Raw genomic sequence first — 18,169 nt, forward strand, 5'->3', positions numbered from 1 at the left:
TGGAAATACATGATAAAAACAGATGCAGTTACTCTTACTTACAAGTAGCCAGAACTCCAATGTGGCATTAAAATTTCTTTCATATAATCGAAACAGGTTTAACTTTATATTTTATTATTTTTGTGCTTTCTTCAATAAGACAGTACAAAAGTGGAAATAAGCATAAATTGCAGACAGATAGAACAATTTGCTAGCAGAAAGGATTGTGGGGGAATAAACTGAGTAGAACAAGAGCAACGAAAATTTACGGAGTTACCTTCCTTGATGTTAAACAGGTCCTATTTCCTTTGTTCAAGTGGGTTCAGCTAAAGGTGGTCAATGATGTCTTTTAAGGTCCCTGGCATTACCAGTATCCTATGAAAGTCTTAAGTTTACTGAAGTAAGTATCTGGGACTCACCACACCCCCACTGAGTACTTTGTCACCATGTTGTCTCTTGGAAAGCAATTATCGTTTCATTATTTGGCTCAGCAATTTAATTGTTTATCCCAAGCCCAATTTCATTTCCTACTTTATTCAGTAGGCTTAGCTCTGATTTTTGGTTGTAACCAAAATTTAAATCTACTTTCAAAGAACGAATTTGAAAAATATTGAAAAGTGATTGAAAAGAATGGTGCCACATGCTCCAGACAATTCCCCAAGCCAACTTCCAAAGAGCTTTTGAGGAGGACAATACTCGTACTCATTTATGCATATAAGTCGTGGGACATCTGCAAAATATTATCAGTATAGCCCAAATGGAAAAGCCCAAGCTTTTCTGCCCAGGAAACAACAAACACTAATATGGATATCAGAGTACAACGTTGATCATTCATTCATTCATTCATTCATTCATTTGTTCGTTTGTTCAATAAACATTAGGCAACTACTCTGTTCCACACACTATCTCAGGTGTGAAAAATACAACAAAAACAAAAGACATAGACCCTGCCCTCAAGGTATTCATAGTCTAATACAGAAGTTGATTGTTATACATTAAATTTGTGTGTGCATCAGAATTACCTGGAAAGCTTGTTAAAAATGTAAAATTCCACCCATGTGTCCAGATATTCTAATTAAGTAGATCGGGGCTGGGATCTATGAATCAATTATTTTATCAAACACCAAAAGTGATTCTAACAAATAAGGCCCACACTCTGAAAAACATTGCTATCTAATATGATTATCACCGAGGCCATAAGGATGCCCAGGGTGCCATGGGAGCTCTGAAGAGAACATAACCCAGTCTAGAGGCCGAGAGTTAATCTGATTAGGAGGGGTGAAAGGTAGCCCAGGCTAGGATCAAAAGTAAGATGGGGAAGTTTAAGCTTTGTCTCAGGACACTAAAATCCAAAGGGCACAAAAAATGAATGGCGTGGGAGACCCAAGACAAGGTACAGGAAATTGGACTGAGGTGGAGGTGGAGTGTTTTGCACTTTTAGCAGTTTCATTCTATTCCCTTAAGAACAATTCCTACCGTTTACTTCCTGTGGGCATCAAAATTGTTATAATGTCTCTGTTCCAGGCTCAAAGAACAACTTGTGTAAATAGTTAAGGTTGACTAGGGTAATCAGTGTGAGGGGGAAAGTGACAAAAGATGAAGCTAGGAAAACACATAGAGACTTAAAAAGCCAAACCCTCAGTAATTGGGACCTTCTACTGAATGCTATGGAAGAAAGGGCAGTGAAAGTTTTTATTAAGGGAAGAAATCACTTGCTTTGTTTAAGAATTGGGGGATAGGCCATAAAGGAGAGACCAGAGTAACTTAGAAATGAAAGGCATACATTTTTAAGCACCACTACACTCTACTGGGGCAGGGGCTGGGCGAGGCAGTGGGGAGAAGCTTAATAATCATTATACACTTAACGCCAGGGGTTGTGCTAAGCAGTTTACATGTGCTTTTTTAAAATTGTCACCTGAGGATATGTTTATTGATTTTAGAGAGGAAAGAAGAAAGAGAGGAAGAGAGAGAAATGTTGATGTGAGAGAGAAACATTGATAGGTTGCCTCCAGTACATGCCCTGACTGGGGATTGAACCTGAAACATTGGTATGTGGTCTGACTGGGAATCGAACCTGCAACCTTTTGATGTAAGGACGACACTCTGGGCCACTTTGCCAGGGCAACATGTGCTATCTTTTAAATATTTGCAAAAGCCTTGTTAGGTAGGTATTTTACAAAAGAGGAAACAGAGTCTCAGAGAAGTGAAATTGTTGCTCTTGGCCATACCGCTAATTAATTGCAGAGAAACTAGGTTATTTTAGTACAAAGGCTATGAGCTCCCCATTAGAGCAAGCTATTTCCCAGAATCTTACTGAGGTTGTTCATTTCCTGATTAGCAGTAAGTACATATGGTTTTTTAAACCAAAAAGCTCACTTTGCCACTAGATATGTAAGTCTGAGCCAGCCATTTGCATCTGCCTCCATCTTGCTTTCCACATTAGTTGAACAAACAATACAAAAGTGTCCTTCAGGGGATGTATATAGATACGGTGTCCCTCCTACAAAACAGTAAGCCAATTGACAGCAGGGACTAGGTTTTATCAGTATTTCAGTGGCAGTGTGGTACCTGGCATCTAGTAAGTAGTTCATTGACTGAATTAATAAATGAATATCCACCAAAGTGGTGGAAAGAAAGAGGGGAGAATTTGGGACACTCAAGACTCCAATTTGGGAGCTTGTTACAGCTACAGTTTGGTACAACAGTAATGTTTTTACAACTCCCGAAAAGTAGACTCCTTGAAGCAGACTCAGCTCCTGGAAAGGAGACAGCTCTGGTTCTGACATCCCCATTCCAGCAGTGAAATTGACCATGATAGTAATAAGGCCTGGGATGAAGTTTATAAGTGCATTTGCAATGAAGGGTTAGCTAAGCAGATAAAGAGTGTAAACAAGATTGCAAAAAGGAATGATTATTTAGCCAGTTTAAGAAAACAAACTGTTCTCAAGCATTCACACCCCCCTCAGGCATTCTTAAGAAAATTCAAGTACATTTATATGCAAATAGTTGTATCCCTAACACTCCATTCTGATTAAGTAAACAAAGCAGGTTCTTAAAGAACCTCCATTATTTTTTTGCATAATTTTAGTGACTGTATGCACTTGAGAATAAAAGAAAACTTATTTCTGTGATAGAATTTTTAACAATTCAGACAAACCTCCTCTATTAGGTAGCATCAATGAAACTGTGCTACATGTAACACTTCTACCTGGATCAATTTTCTATCTAGTAATAGTATCTCATATGTAGTATTGTCCCTCAATGTCTCCTAATCCAACCTAGAGCTCTTCCTACCATCTATGTCATTATTGCATGTGAATGTGTGTGTGACAGTAAGGAAGAAAAAAGGGATGAATGGAGGGAGGGGATTAATGTTGACTGATTTTGTTGTTCCCTATAGGGGACAGAAATGAATTGTATAATTTATTTCCCCTTCCAGTATATTTTTGACCCAAATGAACAAATTAAGTTGATTATGTATATAAAATCTAGAAAATGAATAAATGATACATATTTATTCATTTTATAATTATATATACATATATATGTTTTCTTCATAATAAATTCTTGATTATAGATTTTTATTGTAAGCTATATATAATATGTAACCATTTAACACTTTCAAATTCTACTGGGCCAAATTGGCCAATACTAGAAAAGCTGACACCCCTATTTCCAGCTGGCTAGTCCCTTGTTCAGAGCATCATTCTACACTATTTACCTAGAATTACCCTAATTCCTTTCAATATCATTTGTACTTATAAATCACTGGGAAGTTTTAATTCTCTAATGACAGAGAGGTATTTTCTAAATTTGTTCTCCAATGGCTTGAACCCAGACTACTCAGATAATTTGTTCTAAGAAACTCAAAACATTACTTCAAATATGAGCTTTAATGTACAAAAATTAAAGCTATAATATCTAGTTATTTTGGATGCTTCAAATGAACTTTATTTGGTATCTTGTATATTGGACACTAACTGAAGTTTAGGAGGGGAAGAACTGCTGAAGTGGAGAGCCAGAGAATTATATGCTTTCTTGAAATTTAATGGCAAGCTTTCATCCCAGAAACATAAGGGGATTCTTGAGGCCTGCAGTTGCATTCCTGACGCTCAGGGTAATCAATAAAATCTGGGGCAGGCAAGCCAGACAGGATCATTAGGGATTTGTTCCAGATTGTGAATGTTGGACAAACTGGAAGAATAAAGGTCACATCAAAAGTATGAAGATGCAGAGAGTTAGCTGGATCATAGAAAGACAGCATATTGTTGTCATAATCCAGAAGGACACCCAGGCGCTTCAACTGTGGGGGCACATCCACCAGCATTTCCTTGTTGTTATGTCTCACAACGAAGTTACTATTGCATCGAGAGAAAACCCATGAGGAGGCATTCTTGCCAATCCATTCATTCTTGGGAGCTGATTTGTAGGCAATGCCAATTGCATACCTGTGAAACAGTGGAAAGGAGAGAGAAATAAATATTTAGTAATGATCTGTGTTATGCTAGATACCATACAGAATATATAAGAAATAGAATACATGTCTCTTCCTTAAATAGTTTATATTTAGATCCATAATGTTGATACCACTAGAACTTTAATAAGTTAGCAATTAAAGTGCTGTAGTAGTTTCCAACTCCTAGCTCAGTATATTTTCCATGATTTATTTTTAAAAGCTGGCACATTTTTCTAGGAGTGGTTTTCATCACATGTTTTTAACCTTGACTTACTGGTATTATGTCTATGTTATAGAACTGGATCTCCAGGAACCTAACAACAGGGGAGAGAAGAGAAAAGAATAGTGAGATCCACTCACCATGTTGAGGAAGCCATGACTACCTCCCAATAGTGGCAGCCACTGTCAATGAATATATTTCCTGCTGCGCCATAGCACCCTGTGCCACTAAACCTCTCTGGAGTATGGCTTTTCTTCAGAGAGCTTTCATCCTTCTCCATCTGCAATCCATCATTGGAGATCTTCAACTTCTTGTGAGTCATTTTGGGATCCAGTTTAAAGGGTTGGCCTGAAAAAAGTAGAAATAAGAAAACGCATGAGGAAATATTTAAGAATTCTTTGTCTTCCAGGACCATCACTACCAGAGGAGCCTTGATATGATGGTCATTCTTGGATCAGTGCAAGTTGGCTGTTTTTTGTTATATGAAGGAAGCAGGCCAAAAGTCACCATATTCAATAAAATAAGAATATGCTGCCCTGGCCGGTGTAGCTCAGTTGGTTGGAGTGTCATCCCATACACAGAAAGGTAGTGGGTTTGATTACTGGTCAGGGCATACACCCGAGTTGTGGGTTTGATTCCTGGTCAGGGTGCGTGTAGGAGGCAATAGATAGATGTTCGTTCTCTCTCTCTCTCTCTCTCTCTCTCTCTCTCTCTCTCTCTCTCTCTCTTTCTCTCTCTCTCCCTCCCTCCCTTCCTCTCCCTAAATCAGTAAAGAAACATATCCTTGGGTGAGGGTTTAAAACAATAATATGCTGCCCCCTTCATATATTATCAAATTAAAAGGGGACTCTTAGGGTCTCAAATACGTTTATTATTTTACTTTTATTTCAGTAGGTGATTTGGTATTTGACTGGATTTTAGTGTTTGAGGTGAGACAAAGTGAGGGAATTGATGAGATCATTTTTGCTTATTAGCAGATCAAAACTGAAAATAAATCAGCAACAGGACAATTTTTTTTTTTGCCCTCTTCCAACTGGGATATAAATAATGTAATTAGGTAACTTCATTAGAGTGACTATTGCATCATCAATGGTCAGATAAAATATTTGTTGTGTAAGATCATTCACAACAGATAATTCCTTATCTTCATATGACAAATCCAGGTACTAGCACCACCAATTGCTGTGAATGGCAAGAGCCATATCAGACAAAATTTGTCTGTGGCAGACACTGTTGGTGAACATAACACCCATTTCCTACTTTTTCTTTCTTACCCACTTTCACTATAGAGGCCAGAAAAGCTAAATACTCCAGCACCTAAGTCTCCCTTGCTGCTAGGGGCGGCTAATAAGATGGAAATAGTTGGAAGCCGAAGTCAGACAGGGTGTGAGAACCTTCTGGGAAAGTGCATGTTTTTGTGATAAAAGGAATAGCCATCATGTATACCAGCCCTTTATCTTTCTTCCTTTCTTGAAAGAAAATATGACATCTACTGGTTGCAGTAGCTCTGTTGTGACCATGCGGCAAAAAGCCAATACAGAAAAGGAGAAGGGGCCTGAGTCTTTTACGACATCACAGAACTGATGCAACACCCTGAACTGCATACCTTCAAACCTCTTGCTATGGTATTTTTAAAAATATATTTTTATTGATTTCAGAGAGGAAGGGAGAAGGAGGGAGAGAGATAGAAACATCATTGATGAGAATCATTGGTTGGCTGCCTCCTGCATGCCCCCTACTGGGGATGAGCCTGCAACCCAGGCATGTGCCCTGACCGGGAATCAAACTGTGACTTCCTGGTTCATAGATCAATGCTCAACCACTGAGCCACTCCAGCCGGGCCAAACCTCTTGCTATGTTAGAGAAAGAAAAACAATACTTTGTTTGAGCTACTAACAAGTAACTATTTGTTAAGCTAAATTAGTTGAATTTTCTGTCACTTGCAGTCGAAAGCATTCCTAACAGGTATGGCTTCTCTGCAGTAGGATTTTAGCAGATTATCACAAACACAGTCATGCTCCACAAAATGATATTTCATTCAATGACGGACCACATATAGGATAGTGGTATGCCATATAGCCTAGGTGTGGAGTAGGCTATATCACCTAGGTTTGTGTAAATACATTCAATGACATTTGCACAACAACAAAATTGTCTAATGATTCATTTCTCAGAATATTTCTCTATTATTAAGTGGTGACTGTAGTAGTCTTTTACTCAACTGTCCCCCAAACATGAGGATGGAGTGCAGAGAAAACCACTTCACTAACATCCTCCAAAGCCACCAGCTAGTTTATGTATATCTGTATCCACATATCTTCCAGAGCCTTGAACAAACCCCTTGATCAAAGCACAAACTATAACAGTAAAGCTCCTCTACCCAGGGCCTCTGATGTCTCCTCAGGCTAAGTGTACTCCCTGGCACAGAGGGGAAAACTGATGTCTCCTTTCAGAATCACCATAACATACTGTTTGTTTTTAGTCGGGTAGGTTCACTGTTACGGCTGCCTGCTTGATTTATAGCTTTCACAATGAAGATGTAGCGTGTCCCACTCTGGAGTCCATGCACTGTGTAATGGTTCTGCTTAATGTTGGGAACAATCATCCAGCTATCCACCGAATTATACAGGCCTGTAACATGGGGAAAGACAAGGACATTAACCAGCAGGTAATAGAAATAGAATGAAAAAGCACACTGAAAATTCATCATAAGCCCCCCAAAATTGAATTTTTTTTTGTGAGTCCTGGAATACATAGTGTGATACATAGTGAGAAATGAACCTCCTCTGCTTTTTTCCTGCCATGGAGCTAGGCTCATGCCTAGTTCCTTGCTTCTGGTAATTAAATGTAACCACTAGGGAAAGTGAGGTTACTTTAATTTTCTTCAAAATAATATAGGAAAAACTATTCTACAAAATCACAGAATCATCTCTTTTATGGAGTCTCTAGATCTTCACCCCAAAGGTCCAATGCTCTGAGAGCTGAGTCTGGCCTTGTATGGATGGAACAGTCCTGTGCAGAGCACAGGAACATTGAATCTAAAAACCAAAAGGACACCTAGACACCATATTTCCCTCATTCCACAAATGGGACATTCAGATGGAGAGAAGAAAAGTGATTTGCCCAAGGCCACAGATAGATGGTGATGATGCTGAGAGTAGAAGAAACCTATTCTCCTTAACACTAGTTCGGTGTTCTCTCCATTGCATCACAAGTCACAGGGTGAACAACTATGTCTTGTTGTCATTGCAAGGTAGCAACTCTCTTAGGGCTTATGACTCAACTCTCCCATCCCATCCTCACTCTTATTTCCAAGACTAGTTGGGCTCTAGGTATCATAGGGAAGCCAAGGAGGTGACATGATAACCAAAGCAAAATATTATCTCCTCACTTGACACTACAGTTTTATCCCTTCCTGGTTCTGATCCCAATATTCTTTTGGGGTTGGGTGACTCAGAAACACACTATTATCTTGAACATTCTTTCCTCCCAAGTCAGGAAAAGGTTCACAGATCTATGTTTCTGCTTTTGAAACTATTTAGAGCATAAACATGGACTTAAACAGAGGAAAACGTACAGAACTAAAAACGTATTCGGCTAACTTTTAATACAAGAGGTATCAACATTCTAGTCCATGGATTACCTATATTTCTCTCTTCTGTTATCTTCTTTTCAGTCAGTTTACTGCTTTTTAAACACAATTCTACCAAAGGGTGGAAAGGAAATGGTGAGGAAAATGAGTGATGAATTTAGTCATTTCTATACAGCTGTAGTAAAGGGTTTAAGTGAGATTGAAAAGAAAAAAAAACAATAAATTTTTAAAAAGCAATTTTTTCAGCAGCATTTTATAATTAATTTGGGGGGGGGGTAGAAAAAGTATAAATTAAAACTAGAAAAAGAAGCACAATGGAGGGCAAAAAGATATGCTATAGAAAGAAGAATAATTAGTGGAAATGATCAGTGATTCTTAGGAAAAGATAATAAAGGGATAAGAGCCAGGGACAATGCTTGAGTGTTTGGCTGTCTACACACCAATGCATAGTATGAATCATAAACTGCACATGAAATTTTAATACAAAGAGGGAAATATATGATCTTCCAGACATACTTCTAACAATGCAAAACAGAAAACAAAACAGGTTTCATAATGAAGTATTATGCAATTGTAAAAATGTGTGAGGGAGATCTCTATGAACTGATATTGAGTGATTTCCAAGGTATATTGTTAATTGAATTAAGCAAGTTGTGTAAAAGCATGCATAATATTAGTATGCTACCTTTTTGCAAGAAAGAAAGGCAAATAAGAAAACATACATACACGGGGGGAAAAAAAGGACACATATGTAATACCCTTTGTAATAATTTAAGCAATAAAATAAAATAAAAAGCAAAAAAAAACACACAACAAAACAAAACAAAACATACATACATTTGTGTGGAGTTATAAAACAACAATAACAACAGGAAGGAAAAAAACCCAGAAAATAATGAAGTTGGTTATTTACAAGGGATGGGGATGGGTGAACAGGATTAAAAGTATATGGTAGTGACCATGCTTTATCAGAGCTGTTTTTAATGATGTTATTCTAGAATGTGTTCTTTCCAGATGATGATGGAGAAGCTTAAAAAAATGGTGCCAGGTACCACAACAGTAACAGAACTTTGCTGTTTTATGGAGATTTGTTTTTTACCTTTTTTTTTTATTGGAGTGTGCTGGATGTCTCTAAAATTTTGTTCAGATGCCTGGAGAACCTGGAAAATCTGTTGCTGCTATTGATGCATAACATACTGCTATTGCTCTTTATAAATAAATAAATTATATATATATAATTTGAATTTATAAATAAATAAACTATATATATATATAGTTTGAATTTTTGGAAACGTTAGTTGAGCTGTCAACTTTGGAAAAACTATCCCAGTCGTACTGTGTTGGGTTGGCATTGTACAGAAGTTAACAGCCATATTGGTCTAGAAACGTTCAACATATTTTTTTCCCATTTCTACAGGGGTAACGCACTGTATTAAATATGTAAGGTCTTAATCTACATGGGTTTGATTACAGAAACTAATAAAGTATTATCTAAACAAAAAAGTATATGGGAGAGAATGACACTTACATGAATATACCTTTTTTGTACAGTTTTCCTTTTTGGAATCATGCTGCTGTTTTATAAATTCAAAAGTTAAAATGAAATCAATATGATTGGGAAGAGTGAATACTAAAACTAAAGACAAACTGAAACAAATGAGCCCAACTGCATTTCAAATGAAAAATAACCACACCAAAGGGATGGGGGTAGGAGGAGAATTGCAAACAAGTCCTGAACTATTGTTTGTTTTATAGTGGTGTGGGCAAAGCAAATTCTGAACCTATTGTAAATATATTATGGAAGTGAGCAAATGAGTACATGTATTAATATTGTTAGGAGCCAGGGTTCTCATTGTGAAAGTAGGAACATACAAATATGTAATGGGGGAAGGCAAGAAAGAACCTGGGGGATGAACTGAAATTGGAGGTATTGATGGAAACTCATGATATCTAAATATATATATGTATGTGTATACATATGTGCACATATGTAAAGTATATGTATATATACTGTATGTGTGTTCATATATATACATACATGGGTGGATGTGTGTATTTCTAATCTCCATGTCTTGGTCTCTAATACCATTCTCCCCCTAAATAAAGTGGTTTAAAAAGAGAGAAAATGTGGAAAAACCTCAAGGGAAGTGTCTCTCAGAAGCGAGGTTCAGTCAACAGGTAGGACTGGAACCATGAATCTTCATGAATACTTATTCTTAGTAAAATAGTTTTAGTTTATCTGCCCACTGCCATAAAAAATTTTGCTTCAGGTTCTGCCCTTGTCCCAGTCCTGTTCTACTTTTCTATCAATGATCAGAGGAAGACATGGAAGGCAGTGTAGAAGGGGAAGTAAATGTATTGGAAGGCAGAAACTGGTCAAAGGGATATTAGCAGGCTAGAATGAGGAATCAAAGGTGTTGTATTTCCATGTGGACAATAAATTAATTTAACAGGAATAGGATTTAAAATTCCTAGGGATGTCAGTTGACTATATGCTCAGCCAACACTGAGTAATCAATACGGCTATTCATTAAAAAATAAATAAATAAATAAATAAATAAATAAATAAATAAATAAAAAGGTTCCAAGGAGAAGGGCAACAGGTAATATACAGAGAAATAATCCAGCTGTCCCCTGCAATGGTCAGACTACTGTTAGAGTGTGTTCACTTTTTTTAAATTCTCACCTGAGGATATTTTTTCCATTGCTCTTTAGAGAGAGTGGAAAGGAGAGAGAAGGGAGAGAGTACACAGAGAGAAAAACATTGATGTGAGGGAGACACATTGATTGGTTGCCTCCTACATGTGCCCTAACTGGGGGACAGGATCGAACCTGCAACCCAGGTATGTGCCCTTGAGTGGGAATTGAACTCGTGATCCTTCGGTTCACGGGCTGGCATTCTAACCACTAAGCCACATCGGCCAGGGCTATATTATGAAGCATTTTGACAAGTAGCAGTGTGTCCATACAAAGACTACTAGGATGGTAAAAGGTATGGAACATGAGAAGCAATTCAAATAACTGAGGATGTTTAGCCTGGAAAGGAGAAAATTTAGAAGAGACACAAGAACTACCTAAAATTATCTGAAGAATTGTCATGTGAAAGATTGATTAAGTTTGTTAGTGAGGCATAAAATGGCAGGCCTAGGACTAATTGGTAGCTGTGGTTTAATACAAGAAGCATTAGCTTGAAGTCTGACAGGCTTGAGTTTAAATCTTGACTCCATCAGTTTGTAGCTTTGTGACCTTGGGCAACTCATTTTGACCCTCAGTTTCTTCATCTATAAAATAGAATTAATATCATCTATTTCATTAGGCTAAGTAAGAACTCATGAGGACTAAATAAGATAATGTATGTGGGAGCAATTGTAAATGGCAAAACATAATACAGGTGTAAATTATTATTTACTAGGGAAAAAGTTAGAACTTTTATAAAGAAGTACTGACAATTATTTACAGCTGTTTAATTAAATGAGCTGTTTTTTTAGAAGTGAAATATCCATCACTGGAAATGTTCAATCAGAGACAGGATAATCATCTACTGGGAATCTGGTAGAACAAAAGAAGATTAGAACAGATGACTTCTAATGTCATCCCTTAGAATTCTAAGATGCTATAATCCCTTTGCTATTAACAATTAACCTTTAAGCTTTTTTTTTTTTTACAAAAGACTATATAACCTTTAAAATAAAGGTGGCAGCCTTTAGATCTTTGCCAATATTTGGACTTATTCTCAACTCCAGGAGTCCACTGTTCTCCCCATATCAGGAAGAAGAAGCACAGTTGCTGGCTCTAAGACTTTCCAGAGCAAGAGAGACAAGTGCAGAAAAGCATGTTGGGAAGGCCTTAGAGTTTGTGACTTCACAAAATGAAGAAATACCCAGGAACACCCAAGATCACAGCTATCTTGGCCAAGTGGCTTAGGTTGGAACTGCACGAGGCAAGTGTTTTCGAGAGTTTGACCCCAAATGTCCTCTCACCTCTCCACCCCACTACGTGGCCCAGAATTGTCACAATTCAGCAAAAGGAAGCCTATCAGGAGGGTTTCACTGGAAAACTCCTCTCATGCAAGCCTGTGAAGTCAGAAACAGAAGCACAAACACACAGGTAAAAGAAAATACTAATTAGCAGCTATGCAGATGCAACCTTAGGATGGAAATCAGTTCCAGTGTTGAATCTAGCTTTAATTCTTCTTTCATTTCCATTTTTTTCCCCAGTGCACTGAGGGAAATTTGCACCTTGAACCCTCTTATCTGGCAATCGATGAGTTAAGTTCTTACTCTGCCCTGTCTTGATCCAATTCATCAGAAGGTGAAACAATAAGAGCTAAATGACTGTTTTTTTAGCATCTTTCATTTTGTGGCCCACTGACAAATTTTTATAGTTGGTGTAATTCTTTGAGGAAAGGGAGAAGGGGTAAAGGAAAGAGTGACAGAGGCAGGAAGCTTGTCACTATATTTACTAATACAAATGCGTATGGTAAAGGAAGTAGTAGTCTTTGAACATAATGTATTTTACCATGGTAATGAAGTGGAAGAAAAGTCAAGGGGAGAGATGTTCACACACATAGAATCAGCAATGATGGTGGCTTAGCTACCCAGGAACAATATATGAGCTCTATTCTAACTTGAGAGAGTGGAGTGACATGGATTAACTGAGGAAAAGCTAAAGATTACATAAACAAATGGGAGTGGCCCCAGTGACTGCCCAGCAAGGAAATACACTACTTGCTGATGGGCCCGTTGCAATGCAAAGCTGGGGGAGCTTATACTATCTACAAAACACTGTTCTAAACAACCTAACATGTCTTACAAACACTTGCCTCGTGGCGCCCCGGCCAATCTTGAGCAGCTTACTGCTTCCTTACATTTCCTTATCTCTGGCCACAGGCCCCAACTACACCATGACTTACTGATGAAGTTAGCCTGGCCAGTGAATATGGTGTACTGAAGCTCATAGGAGCTGATGCTGAACTCATCATCCGAGATCCAGTGGACTGTAATGGTATCATGGGAGGCAGTACAGAGTTCCTCTCGGATAGATGGTGGGTTTGGGGCTGTAGGAAAAGGTGGAAAAGAAGGTAAGGAAATCACATTTTCTGTTCTGGAATTTTACAATCATTACTTTTGCTGCTCAACCCAACATCTTGTGAGATTTTAATGAGAAGCTTTATACTTCACATACCATAGAACCTAAAGCAAAGGGTAGAGACCTCAAGCTCCCCCAACTCACTTTTGCTTCAATGATAAAGACGTATTAGGCAAAGATATAAGCCTAAGCTATTGAGATGAATGACCAATTGTCTACACTGTCTGCAAACACAGGTAAATATTAGACCAAAGTGGTCACACCATTTTCTTATTACATGACCTTCAACCTATTACGTTTTATTTCAAAATAAGTTTTACTATATATGTTTGGCAGTATACCAAAATGCAAAATAATATGTGTTCCCTTATCTGTAAAATAAGGATGATAATTACATCATAGATTTGTTGCAAGGATTCATGACATAAAATTAATATACAGTGTCTGGCATAAAGTAGATGTTCAATAAATGACAGCTATTTTAATATATTAACAACAATAACTCAAAGTTATTATGTGTGTGTATTTTTCTCAGGAAATGATCATTCAAATAACCCTGAATATAGCCAGCATTTTTTAAAGGTTGGTTGCATTCCCTCATTTTCTAAAATTCTCTGCAAGCCAGATATTTCTTACATTTTTCTTCCTAATCTGCCAATTCTTAAGTTTCCTTAAAACGATTTGAGTAGTAACTGTACCCATGTGGGACATTCTCTAATATTCCATAATTTCCACCTGAGTCCTACCCCCATAACAAGTAACAATATATTACTGATAGGTTCATAAGGAGAAATCCTTTAGCAACTATTTCTTTTTTACCTTTAAATATGGATGCTATACCTAATCTGCCCCAGAAATATTTGACAAATCATCTTTCTTTTCTGTTATATTAACAAAATTGTGTTCTATTTAAAAAGACACATGTATCATTTCATAGGTTATAAAAGCATTTTCATTATACATATTGTCCTTTCCAGATTATTTTAAAGTATAAGCACACCAAAAGAAAAAATATGAGAAAGGAAGCACAGTATTTTCACACCTGTTAAATAATCTAGCCCCTCTAGCAATTTCTTTTCTCTGGAAAAATCTAAAGCAAAGTTTTCAAAGGCATCATTAAAATTGATGTCGGGAATCAAAACTTGAGAAGATGCAGTTGCCATAGCGACCCTGCAAAAGAAAAAAAGTACATCAATATACATCAAAATAAGTTTGCAATCATTATGCAGTGTTTGATTTCTGGCTTAACAAGGTGAAATTAAATGACTTGTAAGACTTGATTCATTAAGTGAAAAATCTCATATCTGTGCTTTGCCAATGGAAACCATTTAAATGTTAATCATCAGGAACCAATTAAGGGTTGTATCATATTTATTCACATATATTCACTTCTCAAACACACTCCCCCATCCTGTCTTAATTTTGAGAAGTAAATACAGGATTTCCCCCCCACTGCATCAACTTCCATCTGGCAGGTGTCATCAAAACTAGACCTCTGAAGGCTTGGTAAGAGCAATTTGAAAGATTTTCTTATGCTAATCAATAAGATTAGCACATTGGAGCTGAGTTAAAACCTTCCCCTAAGAACTGTACTTTATTTGATCTTTTCTAACATTTACATTTAATTGTATTATTATCTAGTTGTATAATGTTATGCTAGTTTTATCTCTTCAACTAATTCTAAGCAACTCAAGAGCAGGGTTCATATTTTGTACCTCATATCTTCCATGGTCCCTAACAGAGTGTTGAACACATGCTAAATCAATAATTACTGAATGAATAACTTAATAACTAACAACAACACAACTGCTAACATTTATTTAGTATTTTACATACATACCTTATATACATACATACATAAATACATACATAATTCACATACATTATCTAATTTTTTTCCATTTTGTAAATGAGAAAGATGACACATAGAAAGATTAAGAAACTTGCCCAAAGTCATACAACCAGTAAGAGTCAGGAAAAAAAAGAAATATAAAATATAACTGAACTCATATTCATCGGCTTCTCAATTTCATACCTTAACTATTTAAAATAGTTTCTTTTTTGAAAAAAAAATGTATGTATGGATTCCAAGATGGCTGCAGAGTAGGTGGAAGCTAAACTCACCTGCTCCCAGTGCCAAACCAGATTTACAGCTAAATTATACAGCAATCAACCTGAATAACCAACTGAAAGCTAGCTGAACTGAAATATTATAACCAAGAATTTACAGAAGACACCATAGAACCTGATAAGGGTCAAGACGCAGAAAGATCTGAGAAGCTGGAGGGATATCTCAGTTGTAAAACTCCCTCTCCCCAGCAGCGTGAGGTCTCAACGCTATGCTGGGATTCTCAGCCCAGAGCAACAAAGATGAGAGAAGGGAGTCTGCTAGAGACCACATGCCCCCTTCCCAGGTTCGAGCACTCCTATTGTTATAGCACCACCTAGTCCTTCAACTACTAGAGATACCACCTTGCTGAGTTCAGGTCCTATACAGGGGTCAGCTGGCTGCACCCAGCCAGAAGCTTCAGCGCACTCTTTTCTGGGGAAGCTCTTGGTAGAGACTCAGACAGTGATTGAACTGTGTAGTTTGGGAAGTGGACAATTCTTCCCCACCTCTAAGCACAAGTGGTGCCACCCCCACACTTGTTGAATTATTTGGACTGCCCTACCACCATAGAGGGATCAGAGTGCCAGAGCATGTCTCCCAGGAAGGATTTGTCTGAGAAACAGACAGATGGGTGCTGAGTTGTGTGGCTACATCACAAGGGGGATCAGAGGGCTATTCAGAGCTGGATTAGACACCAAGGGTACATGTCTATCTCAGATGCTCTTGCTGGGAAGGGGAAGAAGTGCCCATCCCCTTCATACAGGCTTCCTGGCACCACCCCCAACAGGAGACTGTTTGGATCTGCCCTCCCAAGTCCCAGTGGCCCCATACTACTGAGCTCAGGCTCCTCCCGGCAGAATATGGAACAGACTGAGTTGTGTGGCTCTAGGACATGGGGCATTTTCCCCTTGCATGCCCAACTGAAGTATAGCCCTCCCTTCACATAGACAACTCATGGTCCTTTGGGCCTGATTAATTTTGCTGGCCTCACCCTCATGATTCACTGAGACCATGCCCCACCATAAAGGTGTCTGAGCACCCAGCAGGTGGCAGCTAAACTTAGTATACCTAAGGACTTTTGCTGAGTGGCCACAGAACCAGCACTGGCACCATATTTGAACCTGCATCAATCTGGTAAACACTGCCATGCCCCTATGTGGTGATTCACTTAGAGTTTACCTCAGGAAAATCAAATACCTCCAGAGGCTATTTCAGTGACTGAGCATAATAGGAGCCGGGAGATGGATATAGGCATAAGTAGATCTCAAGGTGCTTTGGGGCTTTTGATGATTTGCCCCTGGGCCTGGTGGTGGTAATAACCAGCCCTGGTGTGCAGTTTGGTCCTGCCCATGCACACCCCGGATAAGTACAGACAGCCACAAACTGTACATCACTTTGTAGCTCCAAACAGATTATCCAGGGCCAGTCACAGACAGTGTCTGCCATGGGCCTGCACCAGAGTCACTCCTAGAAGCCCAGAAACAACACATCCAGTGCCCAGCTACAGACAGCATGAGAACAGGATCCAGTAAGTTTCACAAGCAGCATATCCAGAGGAAAATCTTGGTAGGCACCTAATCCTGCTGAGGTGAATTCTGTGTCAGTTGGTGAGTACCTGCACAGCAGCTTGCATGCTATGGTTGGGGTTGATCCTCACAGTCAGTCAGGCTGAAGGGTGATCTCATGCACAAACAGACCAATAGCAATCAAGTTTTCAATTACAACAGGAGGGGCAACACAAACTGGACATTCCTGGAGCACCATATCAAGTGATCAAAGAGACTGCATCACTGGACCCCACAGGACACCTATTACATAAGACCAACTTACCAAGACTAGAAGTCACAGGAGATCAACCTAGTACATAGAAACAAAAACAAAGAAGCAGCAAAATGTGGAGAGGAAGAAACATACCCCAAATGAAAGAACAGAAGACATCTCTAGAAAAATAGATAAATGAAATGGAGCCAAGCAACTTATCAAATGAAGATTTCAGAAAAATGGTTATAAGGATGCTCAAGGAACTTAGTAAAAACGACAATGTACTTAGTGAGAACTATAATTACATGAAAAAGGATGTAGAAATCATAAAAAAAGAACCAGTCAGAAATAAAGACTACAATATCTGAAATGGAGAATGCATTAGAATAAATAAACAGTAGGCTGGACAATTCAGAGGATAGAATCAATGATTTGAAAAACAAAAGAAAAAACAACCAATAAGAACAGAAAAAAGGAAAAGAATTTTAAAAATGAAGATAGTTTAAGAAACTTTTGGACAACATGGAGTGTAACACCTGCATCACAGGGGTACCAGTAAGAGAAGAGAGAGAGCAAGGGATTGAGAACATATTTGAATAAATAATGACCAAAAATTGCCCAACCTGGTGAAGGAAAAAGACCAGGAAGCTCAGAAAGTGCCAAATAAAATGAACCTAAAGTGGCCCACACCAAGACACATCATAGTAAAATGGCAAAGTACAAGGACAAAAAGAGAATCTTAAATTCAACAAGAGAAAGAGTTAGCTATAAGGAAGCTCCCATAAGACTGTCAGCTGATTTCTCAACGGAAGTATTTCAGGCAAAAAGGGATTGATGTGAAATATTCAAAGTGATAAAAAGCAAGGACATACAACCAAGACTATTTTACCCAGTAAGGCTATAATTTAAAGTTGAATGAAAAATAAAGAGCTTCCCAGACAAGAAAAAGTTAAAGAAGTTTGA

At 38.1% G+C, this 18,169-nt stretch overlaps 1 protein-coding gene across 8 annotated transcripts in view; it reads right to left on the reverse strand.

Moving 5' to 3' along the window:
* Positions 1-93: 93 nt before the first annotated feature.
* Positions 94-18,169, reverse strand: part of MID2 (midline 2) — a 122,725-nt gene continuing 104,649 nt past the window's right edge. For 4 of the 8 annotated variants that reach the window (XM_036304022.1, XM_036304021.1, XM_036304018.1 and 1 more), the window contains 6 exons: positions 14,378-14,505; positions 13,070-13,303; positions 8,299-8,358; positions 7,125-7,286; positions 4,796-5,003; positions 94-4,427 (listed from right to left, as the gene is read on the reverse strand). In XM_036304022.1, the coding sequence (XP_036159915.1) occupies positions 4,025-4,427; positions 4,796-5,003; positions 7,125-7,286; positions 8,299-8,358; positions 13,070-13,303; positions 14,378-14,505 (1,195 nt within the window). In that variant the 3' untranslated portion in view covers positions 94-4,024. The remainder of the gene's footprint in view (positions 4,428-4,795; positions 5,004-7,124; positions 7,287-8,298; positions 8,359-13,069; positions 13,304-14,377; positions 14,506-18,169) is intronic. The other 4 variants (XM_036304020.1, XM_036304025.1, XM_036304024.1 and 1 more) reach the window with 4 other exon arrangements.

This window comes from Myotis myotis, unplaced genomic scaffold (genome assembly GCF_014108235.1).
Source record: "Myotis myotis isolate mMyoMyo1 unplaced genomic scaffold, mMyoMyo1.p scaffold_m19_p_4, whole genome shotgun sequence".
Taxonomy (NCBI): Eukaryota; Metazoa; Chordata; class Mammalia; order Chiroptera; family Vespertilionidae; genus Myotis; species Myotis myotis.